The sequence below is a fragment of the Chelonoidis abingdonii genome, chromosome 6 (genome assembly GCF_003597395.2).
Source record: "Chelonoidis abingdonii isolate Lonesome George chromosome 6, CheloAbing_2.0, whole genome shotgun sequence".
Lineage (NCBI taxonomy): Eukaryota > Metazoa > Chordata > Testudines > Testudinidae > Chelonoidis > Chelonoidis abingdonii.
In genome coordinates, this window is record NC_133774.1 from 20917821 (window position 1) to 20945088 (window position 27268).

General features: G+C 38.2%; 1 protein-coding gene across 3 annotated transcripts; it reads right to left on the reverse strand.

Annotated features, from left to right (window-relative positions):
* Positions 1–1555: 1555 nt before the first annotated feature.
* Positions 1556–27018, reverse strand: TXNL1 (thioredoxin like 1). 3 transcript variants are annotated; one of them, XM_032802567.2, is made up of 9 exons: positions 26812–27017; positions 23716–23812; positions 21287–21460; positions 17180–17302; positions 15446–15515; positions 14696–14868; positions 10057–10161; positions 5098–5138; positions 1556–3232 (listed from the first exon to the last, which is right to left on the reverse strand). In XM_032802567.2, the coding sequence occupies exons 1-9, from the start codon at positions 26907–26909 to the stop codon at positions 3226–3228; spliced, it is 888 nt and encodes a 295-aa protein (XP_032658458.1). In that variant the 5' UTR covers positions 26910–27017; the 3' UTR covers positions 1556–3225. The 3 variants fall into 3 exon arrangements, with proteins under 3 accessions (XP_032658458.1, XP_032658457.1, XP_032658459.1); XM_032802566.2 differs by lacking the exon at positions 5098–5138 and having other exon boundaries at positions 26812–27018; XM_032802568.2 differs by lacking the exons at positions 1556–3232; positions 5098–5138 and adding an exon at positions 5149–6025.
* Between the last annotated feature and the right edge of the window lie 250 nt (positions 27019–27268).

A 27268-nucleotide genomic window follows, 5' to 3' on the forward strand; every position in this document is an offset into this window, starting at 1 on the left:
GTCAAGAAAAAAATTGTGATGAACCCCCAAATTTCTTCCTTTGTTAGCATTACTGGCTTAGTGGAGTGCAGGGCAGAGGGAAAGCTGATGTGCTGTATCTGGATTTTAGTAATGCTTTGGATAGTCCTGTGTGTTATTCTCATAAGCAAACAGGAAATTCAGTCTACATAAAAATACTACGAAGTGGGCACACAACTGGTTGAAAGACTACTCAGAGAATGACTATCAATGGTTTGCTGTTGAACTGAGATGGCATAAATGGGGGGGGGGGTCACATGGAGGTCAGTTGTGGGGTTGGTACTAATCAATATTTTTGTTAATGACTTGGATAAGGGAGTGGAGAGTATACTTATAAAGCTTGCAGATAACACCCAATTGTTAGGGGTTGTAAGCACTTTGGAGGACAGTATTAGAATTCAAAATGACTGACAAATTAAGATAATTGGTTTGAAATCAACAGGATGAAATTCAATAAAGTGCAATGTACTACAATTAAGAAAAAATTTAAATATACAAATACAAAAGCAGGAATAACTGACTAGATGGCAGTACTACTGAAAAGGAACATAGGATTATACTGGATCACAAATTAAATTTGTCAACAATGTGATACAGTTGCAAAAAAGGCTAACATTCTGGGGTGTATTAACAGGTGCATTGTATGCAAGACAGGACATACTTGTCCCATTTAACTTGGCCCTCAGCACTGTGTCCAATTCTGGGCACCATACTTTAGGAGATATGTGGATAAAATGGAGAGGGTCCATAGGAGAACAACCTGCTCTATTAAGAATTATTAAAAAACTGGGCATGTTTAGTCTTGAGAAAAGACGACTGAGGGGAAAACCGGATAAAGTCTTCAGATATGTTAGAGACTGCTATAAAGAGGACAAAGGTCAATGGTTCTTCATGTCCACTGAAGGCAAGACACAAAGTAAAGGGCTTAATCTGCAGCAAAGATGATTTAGGTTAGATATTAGGAAAACATTTATAACTATAATGATAGCTAAGCTCTAGAATAGGTTTCCAAGAGTGGTTGTGGAATCTCCATCACTGAAGGTTTTTAAGAACAGGTAGGACAAATACCTACCAGGTTGGTCTAGTTTCACTTGGTCCTCCCTAACTGTAGGGGGCTGGATTTAAAAGAGCTTCGGGTCCCTTCCAGTCCTACATTTCTATGAATTTATATAAAAACAGTGTATGCTAAATCAGGACACATTTAACTGGGATGCATCCAGAAAACTGATTTAGCTTAAAGACAAAGAATGTTAGTGACCGTTGCTTACGTGAACCCATATTAAACACCATTTAATGGACACGGCTTTTGGATTATACCAAGTGGTGTAGGCGGAAAAGTAATTCTAGTTTATTAATTTAGAATAATCAAATACAGATCAAGTGCAAGGAAGTAGCTTTCCTGCATTAAGAAAGCAGTTGCTCAAAGCAACAAAGTGAGTGAGTTTTCTACCATATATCCTTATATTCACGTTTGTTTCAACATTTAGGATTACATCAGGACATCTTTTCCCCTAAAGACTGAAATCAGAATTTCAGCTTTGGATTTGATATGCATGATTTTAATAACTCTTTCCCATCAACTGAACATGTTACAGTTACCGCTAAACATTTTAGATCTATTTACATTGTATAGATATGGAAAGTATGCACCATGCAACCAACAAAGTCACAGAAGAGGCAAACAATACAAATCTGACCTTTTACAAAGATGAGATTCACTAGATTATCAAATTCTCTCAGGTATCAATAGTATGAGGTAAGTAATAGTTAAAATGAGGCACTTTAACAATAACCCAAAAGGTAGTTAGTGTACAAAATTATAAACAGAAACAGTTATTCATATTGCCCTTGATTATATTTAAAAGTGATTTTAAATTCTATATACAGTGTCTCAGATACCTCATATCCCATTTAAGCAAAATATTTAGGAATTACAAAAGAAATCAAGGCATTAATGCCATTAAATATGTGCAATACCAAGGGATGAGTACAGAGGGGTATGTAGCAATATAGTTTTAAAGAAGTGCCTCATAGAAAGTATAGTTTTCTGCACAATCTCAAACTTTTTCAAAGAAAATCTCTATGCAGAGAAAGTTACCTTGGTATAAATGTGTAAGTCTGCCAAGCCAGTACGGAAGAATCCCTACTGTGTTAAAGAAAAGAATGCCAATTAGGAGAGGATTTAATTCTTACTGGGATTTATTGTAATTAGAAACGCAACAAATTTAACTTTACAAAGGAACTAATTATGCCAATTAAAAACCACTTAGTAAAACTTTATAGGAATTTATTTATTAAAATTACTTAGGGCACTTTTCCAAGGAATTTTAGCAAAAAAGGTTTTAAGCAGTTGAGCACAGATACATCTTAATCTGAATTCCTTAAAGGATGGGTAAGAACGGTATCTGCAATGAGCATTTCTATATCAAGATTGAGAGAAAGAATATAATGCCCAATTAAGTTCAGCAGTAACAAAGGGATCGTGTGTGTGTGTGACTAACAAGTTCAAAATGTTCCAACTAGAGATGGTATTCTGAAAGACTAACAGGAATTTTCACGGTGCCTAATCTGTAGTGAACTATCATATCCCACTGTTTGTTTCAACTGATGTGCAACTTGTAACAAACAAGCTGATACAACAATAATTTGAAATATGCTTCCTCACCCTATATTTTTGGATGGGAAAAGGGAGACTAAAAAAATTATTCCCTTTGAGAAATATCCATACTGTATCAATGCTGATCATAAATTAGCACAGGCTTATAAGAAAGTAGCTCTGGATTTTATTTTTAAATGTACTTTCAGAAAGCCAAAAGATGATTTACTTAAATTTGACATTTTAAACTAATTAAACAAATGCAGGCTACATTAAGTCTTCTGTTTTTAAAGATAAGCCAGTCCAGTTTTGAAATTTAAATGAAACTGTAAAAAAAAAGCCTTAGTTATTACAATGACAAAATTAAACTTGGCAAAAGTAATGAATTTTATTTACAAATACATGTACCAAGATTACAACAGAAATACTCTAGTGAAACTCCATCTCAACAAAAGCTATGATTTATTGGTAATGGCATTAAATGAAATAGATTGACAGTCTGTCTACAGTCAAGCAATTATCCAGGAGCTGTAGATAAAGTGAAGATGCCATCCGATTTCAATAAGGCGATCCAGTGTTCCTTGCATCTTAGTGGCTCTCTCCTTTCTTGCCTACCACCTGATGAAAGAAAAATAGAAAATAAACACTAATGAAAGTTATGTTGGAAAACAAACAGTTCCCCAACCAATTTTTTATAAGCTTCAAACTACATCAAGTGGCTCCATTTGTAGTTGTATTAATGGATTTTTCAGCACGAATTCTAGTGCTGTATGCAGAGGGAGCTGTAAATTCCTGCAGGAATTAAACAGGACATGGGATATGTGAGGAAATCCCCAACCTCAAGTATTTTTAGTTCAGATAGCAAAGAACTCATGTGTTTGAGACAAGTTAGGAAAAAGCAACAGCCCACATTTTTATTATTCACAAAACCAAGTTAGGTGTCAAGAATCAGACGTGAACACACAACAAAAATGCAGTGGTAAGACTACCCCAAACCTAGCCTTCTGGGACCAAATTTCAAATAGTTATTGTAGGAGATGAATTAGGTCTATAATAAAGACAGGTCTTTGAGAAAGTTTTGCTTTATAATGTAGTTCAACACTGAAAAACTAACTAAAAGCAGCAGCACTCCACATTTATTGTCAAATGACTTTGATATCAAGCGTGCTCAATGTTAGTGAAAAAAATTTTTTAACTGCCAGCTCTGCAAACTCAGTCTAGAATCAGATTCGAGTTTTGTTCTTCCCTTTCTAGGTATCATGAGTAATCAAGGTTTAGAGGGAAGATTGCCTTCTAACACCAATGCAACCTCATTAGCTTTGAGGGTGCAAAGGTACAACTGATTGGAGCTTAAACAATTCTGCTGCTGCACAAAAAGGAAGAGAATCCAGCTCACTTGGCTAAGGTAAGCACATATAAGATAGATCTGCTGTCTATGTGTAAAATGGTTTTTAGTCACTTTTCAGAACAGAACCACGCTGAGTTTTTGCCAACCCAGAAGAATAACTGGTTACAAACTAAACAAATTAAGTGAAAAAAAACATTGTGTTAACAATTTAATAATCATAGCACAGGTCTGGAGGATAGAAGCTGTTCTAATTTTGATTCTGACCCTGATTTACCATGTGGCCTAGAGCAAGTTATCCTCAGGTTCTTTGTTTACCTTTCTAAACTTGAGAGCAGTACTTACCTACCTGCTGGTGTTACCAAGATAATGCTTTGAAGTTGAAGTTGTATTTAAATCCTATGTATTTAGTAGGACACGTTAATAGCACTATAATACTGGTAAGGCTGAAATCTTTGAAAAATAAAAATCCCTGTATTTTAGTAAATTGACTACTGTGGCAAAAAGTGTTAAAGGGATAGTATGGTTACCTTTGCAATACATGGCTTCCCAAGGACACAGCATATTCTCAAAGGGTCATACAGCTCTGTACTTTAGTACTGGCTGAAAAGATGCAGGTTGGTGTACCTGGTTGGAACAGCGATTATGTTCTGCTGTGACACATGGGAGCTCTGGGTTATTTTTCCCAGTATTTCCTCCCCTGCAAGGTCCGTAACAGCTGAAAGGAAATGCTTTTCACCACTCAACTGCAATTGCTCTCACTAAAACACCATGCTGATTGAATTCCCTTGTAAAGAGCTTTGGTATCTATTGGTCATCTCCTCCTCCAAAGAGCCAGTGGCCAGGAGGATGCTCATTGAACTACAGAGCCTAATGTGTAGGGCCAAGAAAATTCTAGTTGCACAGCCCGTAACAAAAAAAAAAAAAAAATCCATTCACTTGTGTTAAAGTTTGATTAATCAGGTTAAAAAAATAATTAAACTCAACAAATAAGTAAACGAAATATATATTCTTTGACTGTGTATCTTAAACCCCAAGCACAATGCCCAGATTTGGATTAAGCAGAAAAACACTAATATATTAAAGATTATTAAGATGTTAGCAGATGTGTAACATCAATCAAGAAATAGAGCTATACCATTCAGAGCTGGGAATTGTCAACTTGCCCATGTGTATTATCTGCAAAAATTAAGCACCAGAATGGATATTTTTGTCATTACAGGCCAAAAAGACTCATTTCCCATCCCTATCCCAAATGGAGGATGGTTGTAAGAACAGCAATTTCTTATTTTCTACAAGAAATTAATCTCCTCCCATCACTTACAGGACACTTTATATGGCAGTTGTTTGTAAGATACCATACCTTAACTATGAATAGGTACTGCAATTGTGACATAATACAAGTCTTTGAGATTAGATATTTTGTAAAAGTGTAAATATATAATAATTTCTTGATCTGACTGCCCCAACAATGGAAAGGGAAATTAAATTGGTGTGATTTGCTAAATATCTTTCTGCTAAAAAATTAGCCAACTAAACCAAAAATTTTGAAATAACTGGGGATGAAAAATCCTGAGATTGTCGTCATGACAGATTACACCTTATTCAACTTGTTTTAATGTTATTCCCCATACAATAAATTGTATAAAAGCCAAATTAAAATATATGCCAAAGTCTCAAACTGCATCTCAAATTGCTTTATAGAATTAAACACAAGAGAGACTATAAAAATCAAAGAAAACAGGTCTAAACGCGTAGTATAACAAATCTACTATCTAGTTTTAATGTTAACAAGCATAAAAATTAAAAAGCAAACTTGAGCAAGAAAAGATTTTAAAATGGGATTAAAAAAAAGATGAGTCGATGAAGCAGAGAGGTACAGGAAAGCTGTTCCAGAGCACAGTAGCTGCAGAGGAGAAGGCTCTTACACCAGTGGCGAGATTGTGGAAAGGGAGAGAGACAGATGGTAGATGAACGGAGGGAGCAGGGAGGGGTATGGCGCGAGACAAGGTCATTTTAAAATATTTTCTTCTGCATTTTTAGTTCTTTGGGGTTGGGAAGTTAAGCTGAAAAAACAAAAACAAGATGTTAGAAAAAAGGAAAAGCAGCCTGGTGTGCAGTTTTAAGAAGAAATGAAAAGCTATGATCATCTGGGGCTTGGGAAACTACTTTTTACATGCACCTAAGCCCCGATTGCAGAAAGGAACAGTAGCTTATAAGGGTTCTAGAATGCTGATATTAATGAGTAATGAATATAAAGTGAAATCTATGTTAAAAGCATAGTGGGACATGAGTGAAAGATCCTCTGTCCTCTCCCCAAAAAATTCAGACGGCAAGTTCACCACAACATTCAAACAGCAAGACACCTAGAACTCGGATGCTAACAAACGGGAAATAAAATAAACCCACTTCTTTGACCTATCTCACTTGGCTCGTCTGGCTAGCAGGGTAACCGAGCCTAGCAAAGTCTCTAGGGGGAAACACCTTAAAAGTAATCTGCAACAATAATTTTATATGCACTATAGATATGGTAGCTTTAATGAATACATAGCTTGCATTGGCAGACAGCAAAAACTAGATGTCAATATACCGATGGTGTTTAGTTCTCAAAACTATCACACTGTCCCATCTTATTACATTTATAAAGATGGCCATAAAGCAAGCATTTCAAGAAGTATTCTTATTGTGCATTGACTTTCCAGGAAAATACAAGTATTTTATTTACACTCTCCTGCTGTTCATGTCGTCACTTAAGCAGCGCAATAGTCTCTTTCTTCCTCCTCTGCCCCACATACCTCCATTTAGCACAATCCAATCAAGTTTTCTATTAAAAAAGTTTCAGAGCATTTAACAGTTCCCACTTCTCATCTGCTAAAATCAAGTTTCAGAGAAGACGGAGGAGCTACAGCCTATCAATGTAAGTTTAAAAGCCACTTTGTATTTTGTACCATTTTATTCATTGACCTAACATTAATAGCTAGATCCATGTGTCACAGTGAGCATTCACAGATAACAGGTTAAGCTATCATTGAAAGACCAACCAGCAGCTGCTTATTGTTTTTACCAATTTTCAGTACAAGATTAAACTAACCACAAATTCCACATTTGACATTTTAAGTACGGGATGCTGTGGCCCTTTTCTGTTTACCTTTTTCCTCTTGAGCAGCTGCTCAGTTTAAGCTTAGTTACTTATATAGCACTTCGGATGCTCACTGTACTTTAAACACAAACAAGATGGTCCCTCCCTGATGAACTACTGTCTAAATCAGACAAGTTATACAAAAAGTGTTAAAACAGCAGAAGACTGGGAAAAAGGAAAGCATCTACTGGGAGCACTGATAAGGAACTGTTACAGTTATATCTTTATTTGTATTATAATTACAAGAGCACAATGGAGCCTAGTTTGAGCCAAAATTGAGATTAGTGAGCAAAGTTAAAATAGTGAGTTATCAGGAGTTATACATAGTTACCTGCAGATGAAGAGAAAATGGGTTTTGAAGAGTTTTCCGCTTAACTTTTTATTCAATACCTTTTTTTTAATACACTTGAATTTAATGTTGAACACTATGTTACCAGAACATTAAGGTTGTACAGCTAAATTGCAAAAAGTATGGAAATGCAGAAGTTAAAATTCCTATGCGAACCATAACTCTGCCAGACTACACAGCCCACATGTTATGGTAAAATATATAACAGCAATATTAAATTACATATTCTGGAATTAAAATAGGAAATATTACAGATATGTATACATATTTAATTTGGTGGCTAAATTTTGTCCTAGGAGTCTTGGACAAATTCATATCTGGTTAAACCAGTCCTGAATTTATCCCTTTAACTTCTGCATTTCCTGACTGATTTAACTGTACAACTTTAAATAAAATATTAATTTTACATTAGTTTTCATATTTTTTAAAATGGAGGCTACAGATGCACAAGTACATTCTTTGCTACTCAGAAGTGTGTATTCCTTTGACTGCAGCATTTATGTGTACACCTCAGAGAGCATGCACTCACATGCACTGGTGTGTTATTTACCAGAACTATACAGGTGCCTCCAAAAAGTCCACCAAGGAGCAGTTTTAAGACTTGCTCTCCACAGAGGTAAAGACTGACATCTGGATTCACTCGCTCAAACCAGAACAAAGAAAGCAAGAGATGCCTGGAGAACTACACCAGTTCTAGGTGCCTGCACAGCTTTATGAAGACACAGTAAGACTGAATTGAATGCAAGAGCCAATGAGTGCATTAAAAAACAACAGCACACTAATGGGAAGATGACAGATGGCCATAGCGGAAAGTCCAGACAGAGGCAACAGTTTGGGACAGCTGTGCACTGTATCATGAACTGTGCAGCTTAAATTAGTGAGGTTTTTCCACTGTCTGGGCTCAGTGCTATATTCAAGTGTTTTAAATTTTTTCCTAAACTTAGCAAGCATGCACCTCATTGAGCACTACTTATATAACAAGCCTGAAATCCAGTTCATTAGTGAATAAAACAGTGTTCCAACATTTTTAAAATGCAGGAAGTCTTTCACTTTCAACTCTAAATTTTCCTCAAACAGTTAAAAAAAAGATCTTCCTGGAATGGAGACCAAGATGTCAGTGTGAAAAATGAATTTTTAAGATTATAAAGCAGTGAAGATGAAAAACTATTTCACAGACTTAATAGCAATGATTACTCTAGAATGCTGTAAAATACACACAACACAAAATAGTAAAAGTCTTTTTTAAAAAAAGCAGAGCATAAACAGCTGTCTTTTGGCTACTCATTGTAATTGGGTGCTAAGAGACTTATCTACACATTTCTTCTGGTTTTGAGCCAACACTACTAAACAATTCTGAATCAGTAATCCAATCACTTTTTAGCACATTTAACACAGCCTTCTCAGTCATTGTCTTTTCAAGTTTGAGTGTATTGAATCAAGTGTTAAAACTGCACAGTTTTGCAGGATCACATTTAATCTAACGGATATAAATTTATCTGTAAATCCTTACAGTATTAAAGGTTATAAAGCCTTCCAGATAATTTTTTGGCAAATACTATTGGTGTAAAGAATCAAGTTTTGTTTACCACTGCGGTGAAGTTCTCTTAAAGGCTGTGGTAATACTAGTTAACTGCACCAGTATGGGACTAGTTACATTGAACTGATTGGCTCAAACACATTTTAATTGGCCAGTTTTAAATGGAGATCGATTTGGAACAGTAAAACCACCCCCTCACACAGCAGAAGCTATGTCGGCGACAGAAGCTGTCCTGCCAACATAGCGCTGTCCACATCGGCGCTTGTCAGTAGAACTCATGCGGGTGTGGAGTGGTGGTTTATTCACCCTCCTGAGCAACATAAGTTCTGCTGACATAAGCTGTAGTGCAGATGTAGGTGTTAGAGCTGGCTACCCACTGAGTGCTCCATTTCCTTTAAACCCTTAAAGCATTCACTTTCAGTCCCACCCAGGATGGTCCAAAAGCAGCTCCAAAGGAATAGCCAGACAAACATTTATTAGGAATAAACAGTCCTTAAATGATATTGGAACAAATTAAACTTAGAGTTATGAAATTGTATAAAGATAAATAGACCGTACATTATTGAAGCAGCAGCCTTATAACCAAGTATTTCCAAATCTCTCTAGTCTATTTAAAATTGCCTCCTGAACAAAATCTTCTGGCACAGATTTATTTTGGTTTACTTATGCTTTCTATTTTCTAATCTGTGCAATGGCTTTTCTACAAACTGCCCACCTGTAGGGCACAGGAATATTCAGAGACACCATGAACATTGCAACTATTACATATAATCTTTAAGGCATCATTGTTTATCCCCCATTGAACCCCTAAGCTGTTATTCCAGAATGCCTTTCACCTTGAAAGATTCTTAGGCATGTTACACATCACAGACAAAATTGCACCAAAGCCAAAATGTCAAAAGTTTCAAAGGCACATGTGTTGCACTGAGAGGAATAAGAGGTATCCTAACACAAAATGAACAATTATAGAAAGAATCCACTTAGTTGAGAATGAAACTACCAATCCACTAAAATACACTTGTTTTAAAAAGGTAATTAAACATTCATGTGCATATTCTGGAATCCAACTTACTCGCTTGAAGTCATTCATGTTTGTTGCTTGGACTGGAGTTCCAATAAATGTAAAATATGTAATTCTTGTCGTCTCTTCATCACCATGATTGGACTGGACAAATAACTAAAACAAGTAAGATAGTTCATATGTATTAATTCTAACTTTGTTTAATATACATGGTGTAGTTACAGCAGTTCGGCTAACACTACAATCCTTCCCTCACTTGTTAGTTTCTAAAATTTTCAGAAAAAATTGGGGGCAGACAACCTAACAGCTTCAGAAGTATACCCCAAAAATATTACTTTGTGGGAAGTACTATAAAAGTATAAATAAATAACTACAGAGTTCTTTAAATAGAGGCCAATCTCCTTATTAAATCTCTCTGCTCACCTCTGTAAAAACGACTACCAATCAAGCATGCATGAAGGTAGAATCTAGGTTTCTCCAACTTTCAGGTCTGTGGTTAAATCAGAAGTAGTAAGCAAGCAAGAAGCTTTTAAATCTGAGGCATCAAAGGAACTGCAGGTGAACAGTTAATTTACTTACTTTCAGATTATATCAAATGGTTGCTTAACCATTTTCTGTATTTATTGAAATTATCATTACTTCTTCATAGCAAATTGTGTTATTACGTTTTTTCGATATGAAGATTTGTTAGAATTCAACAGGAGCTCAGTAGGGATAACTTACATGGCTCCATAAATGCTGTCCCATATTTCTATCACTTTCTCTCCTTAAAGTATGAACTGGTAATAAGAAATCTATAAAACCAAAATATGTTTTCGAATTTGGTTTAAACTGGCTTTTGTCACAAAAACCAATACATACTATAAAATAGACAAATGAAAAACAAGTCAATTATCTCAGGAAAGGGAAATGGTCAGGAACTGGGACCAGCAAACACAATGGGGGAGTGCAAGGAAGAGATCTTGTGAGTCTCCTGCACCCTTACAGCAGAGCAGCAACAAGAGCCCTCTCCCCCCACCAGGAGGAGGGACAGCAGCAAATATTAGAGGGCTACTATGGGACCTGTGCATCATGCCACAGGGAGCAGCATTAGTTGCCCTTTTTAAAATATAAATATAAATAAATATATATCTTCCAATGACAGTGAGTTGAAATGTTTTTCCTAGAAGGACTGGATAGCATGAAGAGAGGGAATTTGCAGTAAACAAGGGCTGTGAAGGAACATGCTTGCCTGGGGCACAGGAGGAGATTTTTTTCCTAGGGGAAGTCAGAAGAAGTTATATTGTAACTTTTGACAAATTGGATATTTATTGTCTATCTTTTTTGCAAGCATCTTGGAGCACAGACTCTCTGCTAGTACAGTGCCTAGCGCCATGGGGTCCCAATCCTGCTTGCTGGGGCCTTTAGGTTTTCCCCAATAAAATACTATTACACGGGGGTGGGGGAGAGGGAAGAATATTTACATTTGTAGAAGATGTTCACTGTGGCAATGATACCGTAATATCTTAGCACCCACTCCTTGAAACTCTTGGGCATATGCTTACCATTATGAAAGCGAGTAGTTCTACAGAAGTCAATCTAGCTGTTCGCATACTTAAAGTGAAGCATGTGTCTTTGCAGGACTAGGGACTATATTTGCATCCATCATTTCCTGATGATGCATCCGCTACCTGAATCAAATTTTGGTCAATTTTTCTCTGATGTACAAGTCTTCACGTAACAGTTGAAACCAGCACTTCAGAGAGCAACACTGGATCAGGCACTTTTTTGGTGCCAAGACCTCTGTCCCTCTATATGTAGGAGCTACTTACCTGCATCATGCCCCCATTATGAAACCCACAGGAAGTTTTTTAAATTAGTTATATTATATTGTTCAGTTAATAATTAAATGTAGATTCCACAGTTAACAGGATGTTGTTCATATACTGTTTAATAAGATAAATTTACAAATGCATACAAGATTCTCATACCTAAGAGCCCATGAGCCTGCAGGAGACTATTGGGAATTAACAAGCAGCAGACAGGAGAAAAAACTTGAAACTGACCACAGTGCAGACAAAGAACCATTACTATATGGATATCAGTCTGTACTAAATGCTAAGTTGGTACAACATGCAGATTTCATTTTAAGACTGTCCATATAACCTGCCCACGCAAATGCTATAATCTTGTCAATTAGTTCAAACCCAGAGGAGTGATTCATGTGTTCTACTGTGAGCTTCTGTGACTACTTGATATGATTCAACCTGGCTATTGTGGCTTTGTTGGGAAGCATTACATTCCAGCTAGTTGTCAGAGCATGTCCGTGACCAACCTCTGTTGAAAAAAAGGCTGTGGCCTGCAATTCGTTTACATAAGTGGTGGTCTGGAGAGCAGACAATTCCACAATCACAAGGACAACTTTGGGTAAAAACTATTCAGTGGCTAAGTGAAGGCAGCAATTTGGGGGAAAAAAGCTTTGTATAATAAATGGAAAAGAGGGGAAATAGACAATATAAAGTAGTAAATTATGAGGTGCAGAAAATTGATAAGGGAAGGCAAAGTCATGAGGAAAAAAAAATAATGCCTGCCAAAGGTAAGGACAATAAAGAGTGACCTCCCTCAACCTCCTGGCTGCGGTGGAGCTCAGCTCCACTGATGTTAATTTAATAAATTTTGGAATACCAGGGAAAATCCAGAAGTCTGAACAATTGCTAATGTTGTGCCAATATTCAAAAAAAGACAAGCAGAATGACCTGGATAACTATAGGCAGTAGTTGACATCAACCCCACGCAAGATAAAGGACTCACTGCTATAGGATTCAATTAATATAGAATAGCTATATAACGAATGCCAGTCAACACGGTTTTATGAAAAATAGGTAATTTCAAACAAACCCAATTTCATTTTTTGACAAGATAAGTTTGGTTGAAAGGCAGCTGCATAGATGTAATACACTTAGACTTTTGTAAAGCATTTGACTTAATACCACAACATTCTAATTAAAAATCAGCACTATACTGTACCAAACCACAGGTTATATGGATTAAAATTGGCAAATGATGATATCTCAAGAAGTAGTTGTCAATGGGGGTGTTTCTACCGGTGTTCTACAGGATCTGTATTAGGCCCAACGCTATTCAACAACATCATCATCAATGATCTAGAAGTAAATATGGAGTATCTGCTGATAAAGTTGGGGATGACACAAAGATTAGTGGAGTGATAAATAACGAGGATAGGACTGTCATACATCTGGATTTGGTAAACCAGGCCCATTCAAACAGTGAGTTTTAACAGACAGATGCAAAGTTACACATGTAGGAACAAGGAATGCAGGCTGTACCTACAAAATGGAGGACTGTACCTTGGAAAACAGTGATTGAAAAGGATTTAGGAGTCACAGTGGACAAGCAACTCAACATAAGCTCCCAGTGTGATGATGTGGCAAAAAGGGCCGATGCAATCCTTTGATGTATAAACAGGGGCGAGGTAAATAGGAAGTTAATTTTACCTCTGTATACAACATTGATACTACAATACTGCATCTAGTTTGATGTCCATATTTTGAAAAGGATATGGGGAGGGTACAGAAAAGAGCCACAAAAATTATTTGAGGGTTAGAGAAAATGCACTCAAGTGAAAGACAAAGATCCCAAGCTATTCAGTTTATCAAAAAGATTCAGAAATTATCTGATTAAAGTATGTAAGAACTTTCTCAGGAATAAAATGCTGGGTACTAGAGGGCTATTTAATTTAGCAGCCAACAGCAAAACAAGAACTGACGCCTGGAAGTTGAAGCTAGACAAATTCACATTTTAAAAAAGGGGGTTTTATTTCTAAACAGAAAGTGAATAACCATCAGGAACAAACTACTAAGAGAAGTGCCCAGATGCCTTTCTGGAGGATGTGCTTTATACAAACAAGTTATTGAGTTCAGTATGGGGGTAACCCAGAGAAACGTAATGCCTTGTAACATACACGTGATTCAGCCAAAAAAAGGTGAACACACCTTAGAATATTAGCAGCCGTGTTGTACGTAAGACACAGGACATAACTGTCTCACTCTACACAGCACCAGTGCGGCCTGCATTAGAATACTGTGTCCAGTTCTGGATGCCACGCTTTAATACATGTGTATAAACTGGAGAGAGTACAGAGGAGACCAACTAAAATAATAAAAGGTTTAGAAAACCTGACCTAGGAAGAAAGGTTAAAAAACTGAGCATGGTTTAGTCTTAATCTGCAACATGGGAGACAGATATTAGGAAAAACCTCTCTCCAACTTAACTATGAGGGTAGTTAACCACTAGAGCAGGCTTCCAAAGGAGGTTCTGGAATCCCAGTCATTAGGTTTTTAAGAAAAGACTGGACAAACACCTTGCAGAGACAGTCTAGGTTTACTTGGTCCTACCTCAGCACAGGGGATTGGACTTGATGACTTTAAGGTCCCATACAGCCCTAGATTTTGATAATTCTGTAAGTCCAACTGGATGCCTCATAGTCCCTTTCTTGCCTTAAATTCTATGAACCTATGTTTGGCGTAAGTGTGTAGTCACTCTGAAATGAGAAGACTGTTATAAGAAAAACCTGGTTAAGTGCTGAAACCTTTGTCACCTCAATTATTTTGTCCCAGAGTATTTTAAAGTAGACTTCCAAACTTCATATAGCTACATTTGCATGAAGCTTGGAAGGGAAAGCTTTACTTACAGTTACGCTGTTAACATTCTGAAATTTTACATAGCGAAGCTGGACAATACCATCTTCTTTTATATCATCCGGCGTTAGTTCCAAGGCTTGGGTTGGTTCACTTCTTTCTGCCTCTTCAAAGTCCATAGATCGGGGAAGGTTGATGAAGATTTTTATATATTTGGGACCCTGACCTGTGTTAAAAACAAATCAGCAATTTTAAGTAACTGAACCACATTTTAAAGTATGAAATTCCAAACACATCTTTAGGACAGTTTGTTATATAAACACCTAGTGATAATTAAATATTTTAGTTTTGAAACATAAGTACAGAAACTACATTTTTATATCTTGCATGTATTCAGAAATTTGTACTTGCACCTTACTCTAATGTATTGTCAATATAAACATCTGTGCCATATCAAAAATAAAAAATAGGGATAGCATGAGATTACATTAAATTTTTTTTAAACAACAAAACAAAGTCTATTGCATGGATTCTTTCCCACCCCCCCGACCCTAATTTCAACGAAGCTGTTACAGGACTTCCAGAGAGCAATACGATCCATACTGTCCTCTTGCCATGAATACAAGATGAATGCTAATAGTTATGATACTGCTCAGAAAACAGGAAGTGCGGCTGTTAGATTCAGGATGCTGAAATAAGAGTCTAATTAAAACTGGGAGAACCCTTATGCCTTTAAAAATGGTGTAAGCAGAACTTATTAGGAACAATTTGATGGAACGAATGAATAGATACATTTTACTCACCATTATCTGGCCCTTGAAGTTTCATGGAATAAAGCTTGACAGGTTGATTAAAAGCTACAGTAATAAGGAGCTGTAGAAAAAAGGTTTAAAGTATTTTTGAATGCAGAAGATTTTAAAATGCAGAAAAAATATTTAAACTTGAAAAATAAGTCAAAACTCTGTTTAGTTCAGGAAAAGTAGCTGTGATTGCCAGGATGTGATTAATATTCTCAGTCTTTATATGCAAGTATTATTAGAGAATTGGGAATATCCTCTTACACTGTTTGTAAGAAGGGTCATTTTCATGATACCATTCTACTAGAACTCTGAACCAAGTATCTCAGAGATTTTGGCCAACACTTTTGAAAACGGGTACCTAAAGTTAAGAGTCCTAACCCAAACATCTTGGGCAAGATTTTGAAAAGAAATTAGTGATTTTGGGTGCCTCAATTTTTGGATGCTTCATCTGAGATGCCTTAATGAGGCCCAATTTTCAAGACTGTGGAGTATCCAACAGTTTCCAAACATCTGAATACAAGTTTAAGAGCTTAACTTCAGATATCCATTTTCAAAAAAATCTTGGCCTTCATCTCCCCATCTCACCCAAATCCCTGAAAGACTCCACAAATTTAGAATTCTGTTTAATATCAAAACATTTTATGAAGCATCAAGAGCAGTGTTTTATGTAAAGCAAAAAACAACATTTAAAAGCTATGTGAGATTAAGGTTTTCACTGATTTTAAAGTTTTCTTCCCCAAGTCAATTCTTCACTGTTTAAAATAAACCCTTGAGCTTTCAATTAATATCTAGTAACAGGTTTACTGCAATCATCATCAAGTGCAGGGGAAGGTAAACGGTGGCCTGTCAAAACTTTTAATATGGCCCCTGAGCTCATGCCGGAGAGTGGGGTTGAGGGATTGCCGTACAGCTCCCAGAAGCAGTGATATGTCCCTGCTCCAGCTCCTAGGTGTAGGGACATCCAGGGGGCTCCACATACCATACCCACAGCTCCCATTGGCCGTGAACGATGGCCAATAGGAGCTGCATGGGCAGTGTACTGAACCCCCTGGCTGCTCCTCTGCGTAGGAGCTGTAGGGGGGACATGACGCTGCTTCCTGTAACTGCCTGAGGTAAGCGCCACCCAAGGCCTGCAACCCTGAGCCCACACCCAACCCCCTGCCCTAGCCCTGATCCACCTCCCGCTCTCTGAACCCGTTGGTCCCACCCTGGAGTACCCTCCTACACCTCAAACCCCTCACCCCCAGCCAGAGCCCTCAACCCCACTCTGCCCTAGCCCCCTGCTCTGATCCCCCCCACCCACTGAACCCCTCGGTCCCAGCCCAGAGCAGTCTCCTGCACCTCAAATCCCTCATTCCCAGCCCCACCCCAGAGCCCGCATCCCCAGCTGGTGCCCTCACCCATCCCCAGCCCCCAATTTCATGAACATTCATGGCCCACCATACATTTTCTATACCCAGATGTGGTTTTCAGGCCAAAAAGTTTGCCCACCCCGATCAAGTGTATAGTTTATTATTGTAGGCTTGCTGCTGGTAAGTACAGTGTTGTTTGGCATTTGATTAGCCAGAAAGAGAAAGCTAGGAAGAGCTATTAGTCTCCAGACACAAGTTATTTCTCTTGCTTTTTAATCCCAAGACTACTGTAAACATGAAAATTAGATAACTGTATTAGACCAATACAATGAAAAAACTGCCCTTTAAACTTATATTCAACCTCTGAAACAAACTGAAATTATACCTGCTCATCACAGTCAGATTCCAGGTAGGTAGAGTCTTTACGTAAACAGTTATCGAATCCATGTTCATCACTTTCATTAAGACATTCACAGCCAGCTTTATTAATAAATGGCATTAAATCCATCTGAAAAAGAAAGAGCCAACAGTATTGCTTGCTGGGTGCTTGAAAACGTGTCATCTACTAATTTAAAAGGATTAGTCAATATGTGGATGAGTGAAACTCCTCATTGTATATAGGAGATAAAATAATAAAACTGGTCAGACAACTTAATTAGGAACATAAAACATTCAAGCATTCATCTTACTTTTTAGTTAAACTCCCCCACCGTTTCCAAATGTTATAATCACCTATTCCCTGGAATGCAAATTCACAGAAGTCCACAGCAAGAGAGACCAATAATAAAGTGAATTATCTGAGGCTGTATTTTGGTTGAAGCACAAAAACTATATCCAAAAAATTATTCATAATACATTTGCAAAACAGGCATAAAGACTGAAGTTTTAAGAAAGTCCAGAAGTAAGCCTACTCAAAGATGAACTGTGTACAGTTAATGGAACAGCTTAGAATGCTATCACTGTAAATGTTACTAGACTCCACCTGCAGAGCTAATCTTGTTACCTCTCACATGCAGCACTGAAGAAGAAGCTGCTAGTTTATAAAAGGCTTTGATGATGAGATTGCACTCATTTCTAACAAGTTTTAGTATTTAATTAAGATTGTTTCATCAGGCATTAAGAATTCCCCAGCCCTTTTCCTTGAGCCTACTAGCTTTCAGTACAGCAAATAGCAATTGCTTGATTCATTGGAGAGTAGATTTCTTTATGGTTGAACTTTTTCTTATGAATTATCCAACTAAGGGTATTCGCATCATGAAAGAAAAAAAAAAGGAAATACCACCAACTATATACCAATAGGATACAAAATCTAGATCAAGATACACTCAAGATAATATCTTAGGTGAAAACCCCCCTACTTTTTTCTCCAAAGAGATAAGAGTCTATTGTGCCTTCAAGAAGGCTTAAGTTCTGATATGGACCACTAAAAAGCTGTGACATCACTGTGTAATGCAGTGAAGTACACAGCTAATAACTCAATGGAATTCTTTACTAGGTTTGCACACACTCGAATTTTCAAACTTGTTTAAAACATTCCACCCCACGAAGAGGCAAAAAAAAACACATTACCAAGGACAATGAATATGCTCAGTTTATAGCTTATATATTCAGTTGTTTTCCAACTCGTTATGAAAAATGAAGTGGCCAGAATTCCATCCTCCCCTCAGCTGGGAAGGTGGATTTCATGCTTTCCTTACTCAAAATCTTTTGAGCCTTATGTTTAAAAAGCTTTCCAGACAATTATCACCTTTATGTAGAGGCTGAACTTAGAAAAAAAAATCTGTTCATTTTATGAAGTTACCCAAGTTTCGAAAAAGCAGATGCATACCTACTTTTGTGCTCATGTTACTTAAATTACTTCTAATGTGTTTTGGGCTGTGAAGTTAAAAATCAGCCTTTTGCCTCTTTGTATTACAATGTTGCCATGCTGAATGTTACATTAGTGTAAGTATTTACATTCACAACTAGACAACACTAATGCTGATACCATAGTGCGTAACTGAACTGTTGAAAATTCAAGTGGCCTGTATTCCTACTGTTTATTTACATAAGAACGATTCAACAAGAGTATGTTATTTGTATTTATATAGTAGGTGTCTCTATTTAGCTACGAATTTGAAGTACTTAACATCCAAAGAGATGTGTTTTTACATTTAACAATTTTAGGTTTCACAGCTACTATTCGGAGTTAAGTTTAATGTATTATATTTCCTAATACTTAGTACAAACCTTCATACTACCGTAGCGAAGCTATCATGTTATTGAATCTATTAACGGTTTTAGTGTTTCTGAAATATAATACCAGGTATTCAATCAAAAGTGTTTTTATATTGCTGCCAGAACAATAAACCATCTCTTTTTAAGTAGAAACATTATACCAAATATTGCTCAGAGAACACCACCTCAGATGACAGCTCTATCAGAGTGTTTTGTCACATTAAGTTTCTCATTTACATGTGTTTGTTGGTACAGCTGTCAGACATGCTTAAGATTTGCAGTGCACAGCTGCCTTAGGGTAACATGAAAACAAGCAGAACAGCACTTTCAGGAAATGATTTTTTCCTTAAGTATTTCAAACCATATTACTCTTTAGCATCATAGTTTGGCAACAGTGACTCAAAACTCCAAGTATCCAACTAAAAGGTTTGATTTGTCTGAAAATTAATGGAATTACCACAAAAAAAATATTTAGAAACAGTGTATCCCAAGTGTTTGGATAAAACAAATTTATTTTATTGTCAAAAAAAAAAAGGACACCTGTGTTATTTAGGCCCAACACAGCTATTATGACACTACGGCTTTATAAAAATGCAGCAATGTTTCCACAAACTTTCAAATTCCAGTTCAGTTTCTGTTGAATTAGACATTCCCATGCAGCTTTTGCAATTCAAGCATTTCAGTGGAGTGCTAACGAGAACCAGACAACTTCTAGTTTTCACTGATCAAGCAGAAATATTAGAGGAAAATGAACCTAAAATAATGTTTTTAAAAACTTTACCAGTTTATTTTTTAATTTTATGCGTTAACATGCATGAGAAAAAGGGTCAAAATGTTGATTTTTCATATGATAGTTTTAAAATATGGACTTCCCTCCAAATCTTAGTACATGAAGTTAAAATGCTGTCTACTCCAACCCTCTCATTAGTTGCTGTGTGATGAAGTGTTGGAAAACAACCATTAGGAATAAAGGTAGTTCAAGGAGATATTTTAATAAAACACTTACTAACAGAGATAAGTGAGGAGAAATTAAAAAAAAAAAAAAAAACATTCAAGCAGAACACTTTCTAAATCAAGCTTCACATTTTCTGTAAGGCATCAGAAGTTCTAACAAACCAAGGAAAAATGTTAGCTCTTTTTCACACTTCCCCTTTCCATTTTAAAGTTACAGAAAACATAGTATGTGTGCATGCAGTTTAAATTTTCAAGGTGTCTATATGACATATTTCTCTAAATTCATTCCTGGGGGGAATGTTTACCTTAATTTCTGTGAACATTTATGCCTGAAGCAAAAAGTTTTATGTATCCTGTGACTATATGCTATGCCACAATTTTCTGCAACAGACTAAAAACTAGTGTTTAGTTTTAAAGATATAATCTGTAGCTTTTAGAAAATACATGAAAGATTATGCACTAATCCTCCACAGAAAAGGAAGAGAGAGAAGTGAAACAAATTCAGGTTACCTAGAACTGTACTTGCCCATTCCTATTCTGCTGTGATACTGTAACCTGCACAGAACCTCTTTTTAGACCTCTTTTGTACAACCTCGAAACAAGAGCTACTTTATATCGCTCTGTTATGCAGTGAGGGAGGAATCAGGTAAACAGAGTTTGGCAGTATGGTCCAGTTTTGCAAATATTCTTAGAAACTATTAATGACCAAACTATGATAAGCCACCAAACCACCCCTTCAAATAGGCAGCTTCCAACAAGATTCTGGGGTAGCTGCATGAAAAGATTCAGAAAAAGTTACAAGAAAAGGAAGATACTGAAGAGCTAGCAAAGAGGACTCACTAAGGAACAGTCCAAAAAAACCTTTAAGGCTTTAGCAGTTACCGAAATAACTGTCACTTTCTAGGAGAGAGATTGCCACTTTCTAAAAATGTACAGGGAAACAGACAGATGTCTGGTAGAAGCAAAGAGATAGAATATATCTACAGCAAAATTTTCCAACATGAAACATAAAATCCAATGTTCCAGACTTAGAGGAATATTTTGGATGAGGAGATTTTTAGTTACACCATTTTCAAACATTACTATAATATATTACTACGCACAAGTCACTCTTTAAAAGTTTGCTTGGAAAAGGAAAAGTTAAAAGGCAGGTGATATTTCAAAAAAAAAAAAAAAAAAAAAAGAAGCTTAAGACACCTAAGTTTCTGCCTAAACTTACTCTGATCTAACTAAAGTGGGTATGTTTAGAAAACAGGATAACACTGACATAACTTGCAATAATTTATTTTTAAAAAAAATCTTAAAAGTAAGGGATGCATACATATCCTTTCGGAATATCTGTGTCCTCATTACTTCCAGGATCATTCTCTAGATGCTGTTTAATTTTTTCTTCTAATCCTACAGCATCAGCTCCTTGATACTGGTCGATTCGCACTTTGTTTCGGAAAAACAGAAATGTTGGTGTTGCTGATATATTATTGGTTGCAGCTGTTCCCTAGAATTCACAAATTGATCATTAGTGTTGTGTAATAAAATGTTAGATACAAACATTTCTAAACTTGAAAAAGTGTTGTGCTACAAGAAGTAGATTAATATGGAGTATTAGCAATCACGATCATTTGCATCTTGGCACATCTAGAAAACCAGTTTAGATTGTAATTAACTGTGCTGTGGAATAGCCCTAGAACTAAAGACCATTCACTCTGGGATAAGGTAAATTGGTAGCTCTTAAAGCTCTTCACCTTCCCCTACTAACACATCAGGGTTAAAGCCATGATTTCAGACTGACAGACACGGTTGCTAATAAAATGAAGAACAATGTATAGCAACCTCATTTGTTCCCTTCCCCATGATTGCCCTTAACCGGACATTTTTAAAAACACAATACACACACACTAAATCGGGGTTGGTAACTTTTCAGAAGTAGTGTGCCGAATCTTCATTTATTCACTCTAATTTGAGGTTTTGCATGCCAGTAATACATTTTAACGTTTTTAGAAGGTCTCTTTCTATAAATCTATAATATATAACTAAACTATTGTTGTATGTAAAGTAAATAAGGTTTTTAAAATGTTTAAGAGGCTTCATTTAAAGTTAAATTAAAATGCAGAGCCCTCTGTACTGGTTGCCAGGACCCAGGCAATGTGAGTGCCACTGAAAATCAGCTTGCGTGCTGCCTTCGGTACACGTGCCAAAGGCTGCCTAACCCTGTACTAAATATTGATTAGGACATTCAGTTGTACCACTGCTGCCTGCAGCATTACATAAGGATTTTCATTTTGTTATCCACCTATGTTTCTAATCTCTTCAAATGTCTTTGTATTAGTTATCTAGCCTGTTTGGTTCTCATAATCTATTACAATTCAGTGTCACCTGCAAGTTCTGTTGATGTTGTCTATTCTCCTTTTTCCACCAAAGGAAGACAGACAGACTCCTGGTCATTTTAAAGATAATTCCTAGCCTCTCTATGTCAATGTTAATCATTTAACCATTTTGTTCAGCCAGTGACAGTATTGCTCTACTCCCAACTCCACTGGAAATAAGTTTTAGTAATATTTCAGAGGTCACTAATAAATGCTTAACTAAAATCTGATGTTGTATCTGATGCATTCCCAACACCTACTTATTTGTGTTGGAGGGTTTAATTTGGCAATATATGTAGACTTGTTTGGTAAGATTTATTCTTCATAATTCATGCTACTATTGCACATGATTTTGTAGATATTTAGCAATTCCTGCTGGACACTGCCCCCTACCAGGTACACCAGTTAGGAATTTCAGGGTAGTAATGACTAGGATCATTTTATTTTTGAATTAAACAAATGCAGTAATTTCTCCTGTCTTATTGGTACTACCCCAATACTCCAAGAATTTTCTAATATAACTGTCAGTGGTACAGTAAGTTTATTAGTTAATTACCATAGTGCCCTAAGATGCATAGTTTGGATCAGATGACGTGTTTATTCATGGTTTCCAGATATATTATCCACTTTTTTTTATGAAGAGCAGCTTATAAAGCAGGGGTAGGCAAACTTTTCAGCCCGAGGGTTGCACCTGGGAATAAAAATTGTATGGCGGGCCATGAATGCTCATAAAATTGGGGTTGGGGTGCAGGAGGGAGTGAGATCAGAAATGAGGAGCTCAGAATGCGGGGAAGGGGCTCCAGGCTAGGGCGTCATGAGGGCTCTGGCTGGAGGTGCAGGCTCTGGGCTGGGGATGAGGAGTTTGGGGTGTACAAGGGTGCTCTGGGCTGGGACCGAGGGGTTCGGAGGGCAGGAGGGGGAATCAGAGCTGGGGTGTGGGGGGATGCTCAGGGTTGCAGGCTCTGGGCAGCACTTACCTCAAGTGGCTCCTGGAAGCAGTGGCATGTCCCTTCTCCGGCTCCTACACAGAGGCGCAGCCAGGCAGCTCTGCATGCTGCCACATCCGCTGGCACCGCCTCTGCAGCTCCCATTGGCTGCGGTTCCCGGACAATTGTAGATGTGGGGGGTGGCACTTGGGGCATGGGCAGGTACAGAGCGGCACGCCCTAGCTGCCCCTATGTGTAGGAGCCAGACGGGAGCCATGCCGCTGCTTCCAGAAGCAGTGTGGAGCAGCCCCCAATCCTGCTCCCCAGCTGGAGTGCCGGAGCTGGGGCAAGTTGCGGGAGCTCAAGGGCTGGATCTGGCCAGCAGGCCATAGTTTGCCCACCCCTGTTATAAGGTCTTTTACTTCCCAATGGCCAAACTGTATTTTTGTATAAATACTCACCTGGCACTGATGTACATCCACTTCCAAAAAAGTTGCCTGGGGATATTTATTACTCAAAGCATTGAAAGCTGGGGCTATCCTCAAACAAGGACCACATCTGTTAAAGAAAATGTAAGGAAGATGTAAGCTTGTCCAGTTTTTGCAACTGGGGCTATATTTTGCCTCTAGATACAATATCCAATCTCTACTGAAGTCAATGGAAGTTGTGTATGCATTTGGTCCTTACAGATAAGTTTCAAAACATCTTTCACAGGTGGTTGGCAAACCTGGTTAGATATTTGTAAATGACACAGACAAAATAATGTATCCTGCTTCCACAGTTCTGATTTCACAGTGATAAGCTTCATCTGTTAGCTCTAAACTTTATACTTTAGTTTTGTTTGGTTAGTGTTACCACACATCACTATCAAGGGAGATCACACCAGGTAAAAAGGAGGCCATCCACTTTGGCCAGAGTTCTTTGCTGCTCTGAAAGAGAACTGAACTACACTCAGTGGAAACACAGAAATCAATAGCTCAGACTAACCCTAGTTAGTATTTTAATAAACATACTGAATTTTCACTTTAACTGTAGTTATATAATTAATGCTTTTTTCCATAGTAGTTGGTGCGTCTAAAATTCCATGTTCTCTGCTAAAGGTTTACCATAAGTGACATTAGGTTCTACTACAGCATTCACTCAGCCATGAATGCAATGTAGTTCATCTTCTCTTTTCTCCTGCATTCAGCATGAGAAGTCACTGATCCCCAGCAGCAGTGTCTGCAGGAAGGCACATCTTTAGAAATTTCATAAGGTTACTCAGGGTCAAATCTTCAAAGTATTTAGGTTCCTAAATTCTATTGAAATCAATGGAAGTTGGTAGCCTAAATACCTCTGATAACGTGGGCCTACGCTACTGCTCTCTTAACTACAGCTCATTAACTCAGCTCTCTTTTTGATTGTAACCTCTTAATAGTTGCTACCCCAAAAACGTTATTTATTATAGTGAAGAAGTAGTACAACTGTCGTTAAGAATAAAACTAGTTTACTTAAAATCCCAATCACTATAATATCTAGGAAGTATCAAAGTATAAAGAAACTAATAAGAATTGAGTGGAGTAGAGGAAACCCCCTTAAAATAACTTTTCTGACAGACAACTTATGCCCTGTTGTCTCCCATCACTTGTAGGACCTTTGATCTATCCTCCCCCACCACTCACCTTATAATTTCTTTTTAGCTGCTCTACAACATGATTTAATAGCAAAGTAATACTTTATGGTTGCCTGTAACTGGCTCTTGATCCGTGCTTTACTATAGCAGAAGCACTTTGAAGTTAATAAGAGTCTACAATACTTCTGCTGTTCTTGCCAGTTGTAAGACATTCAGCTACAAACACGGTAGTAGATCAAAATATTAAAACATGCCTATTTTACGACAAAGAAGTCTGAGACACAATTTCATTAAAACTTGGTCATGTCAGTCAAGTTTAACAGAATTCTTCTATGCAGGTAAGAAAATGCATTATTTGTTAAAAGAGTGCAAACAGTTATAGTATTTTACTTGCTCATAAGCCCCTTTTACTTGCCTTGAGCAAGCGGAAGAGTACGATTCTGCAAGGCTGCAATAAGATACAGTCAAGTTTCTATAAAGCATTTGAGATTAGAGTATTATAATAAAAACTGAGAAAGATTTAAATGCTGCTTAGATTTTCTTCTCTTTGCGACAGGGACTATCCTTATTCTGTCTGTACAGCACCTAGCACAATGGTGTCCAGGTCCATGACTGAGGCTCCTAGGATCTACAATGTTAATAATTAAGATTACAAGACTTCAGTACCAAAACCAGAGTACCCACAAATATGCAAATCCAAACTGCAAAATGGGCTTGATGAATTACAACAGCAGACTGATTTCAGTGAGATTGGATTCAATACAATAAAGCAGAAACAGGGGTCCTCCTCTGAGACCATATATAATTAATGTACAACCCACTGTTATGTAAAATGCTACATGCAAAATGGGCTTGTTTTCTGGTTCAAATGCTAAATATAGTCTTCAATTTAGAATACTGCAGTTTCATTAATTAAGCATGCTGTTTAAAACTCAAACTTTAATGAATCAGAACAGGTATTAATAAAACAAAGATTAATACTTGTTTCCCTAATCCTTTCCACAGTAGTAGAATATTTTTGTCAACAGCCAAGATGATGCAGCATTCCGACCACTAACTAAAAAGTTGTTTAAGATAGACAACATCTTACAGTAATTAAAATTAAAAATATCAGATTTCCAAGGCCAGACTATTTTCAAACTTAAAATGCAAAGGTACAGTAAGCGTTTGCTAAACCTAAATTACCACTAAAATTAGACATGCCTGAGCCACCTACCACAGTCTACTGAAGTTAAATTAGCTAAAAGCAAAGGGGTAGTCACCCTTTCCATGGAAGGGTCTCTTTCACACATTCAGGCTTTTAAACAAACACAAGAGAGTCACCTGGACCTATCTGAGCCTGGGACAGTCTGCGTGGACATTATTAGCAAGTGATCAGCCTGTGTCCCACTAAACTCACACAGCAAAATGTCTCCTTCACGATCAGGAGAGATCACAAACTCTGCCCTTAAACCGCTCCCTCGTAAGGGAATCTGACACCCGACACAAAGTTTGGTGCAGGACTGTGATTCAGACTACAGGCTCCCCAACTCCACACGCTCCCCTAGGCCGTAGAGCTACGAGTGACAGGTAGGGGGAGGAGCCCCTTACACAACCCATGGCACCCCGAGCAAGAGACCCAGCCGGACCCATCGCTCTTAGGAGACAGACGGGGAAGCGAAGTTAGCACATCGCCTCCCATACTCCAGGACCCCCGTCCCCATACAGGGCAGAGGTGCAGTAGGGCGGCGAGGAGGGAGAGCAGGGAGTACGAGACGAGAAGCCCAGGGCCTTGCGCGAGAGGTGTCTGAAACAGGCAGAGACCAGGGACCTCGGGGGGGTGGGGGGGTAGCAGCGTCCCAGGGCCCAGGAGTGGCGCGTCTCTCTCCCCAGGGTCCCGATGAGGGGGCAGCCGGGCCCCGGCCGCAGGGAAAGGCTCGGGGTGCCCGGGTCTCCACTCACTCACCCCCGCATGGTGAACTTGACCACGGCGAGCCGAGAGCCGGCGGCGCTGAGCTCAGGCTGGAACTCGGTGTCGTTCGCGATGACCTTCACCCCGACCATCCTGGCCGGGGGTCCCCGCCAGAAGCTGAGGCAGCGAGCCGCAGACGCCTTCGCTTAACTGCAAAGTCACCGCGGGAAAGGGCTGCGCCCAGCATACACCGCGCCCGCGCAAGCGCAGCCAGGCCCTTCTCACGCGGCTTACTTCCCGGGGGCGGGGTCGACCGAGCATGACGCCGTGCACGCCCCTGGCACCCATCTTGCTGTAGGGCGGATAACGCCGCGGGTGAAATTTAGCAGCCATTTTGAATGAGGGACTGGGGCAGCCCTCCAGTGGCGTCCTACCAGCAGCAGCCACCTTGGGTTGGGGCGGGGAGCCGCCCTCGGTGGGTGTTGACTCCCAGCGGATTTCGGGGATCCCA

Excerpts from the sequence above, each read along its gene's own strand:
- TXNL1 (XM_032802567.2), bottom strand. The coding sequence starts at position 26,909 with ATGGTCGGGGTGAAGGTCATCGCGAACGACACCGAGTTCCAGCCTGAG. Across the intron at positions 14,869-15,445 it reads ACTTCAAGGGCCAGATAATG|GTCAGGGTCCCAAATATATA; the intron begins GTGAGTAAAATG and ends TTTTTAACACAG. Across the intron at positions 10,162-14,695 it reads AGAATGTTAACAGCGTAACT|TTATTTGTCCAGTCCAATCA; the intron begins GTAAGTAAAGCT and ends TACTTGTTTTAG.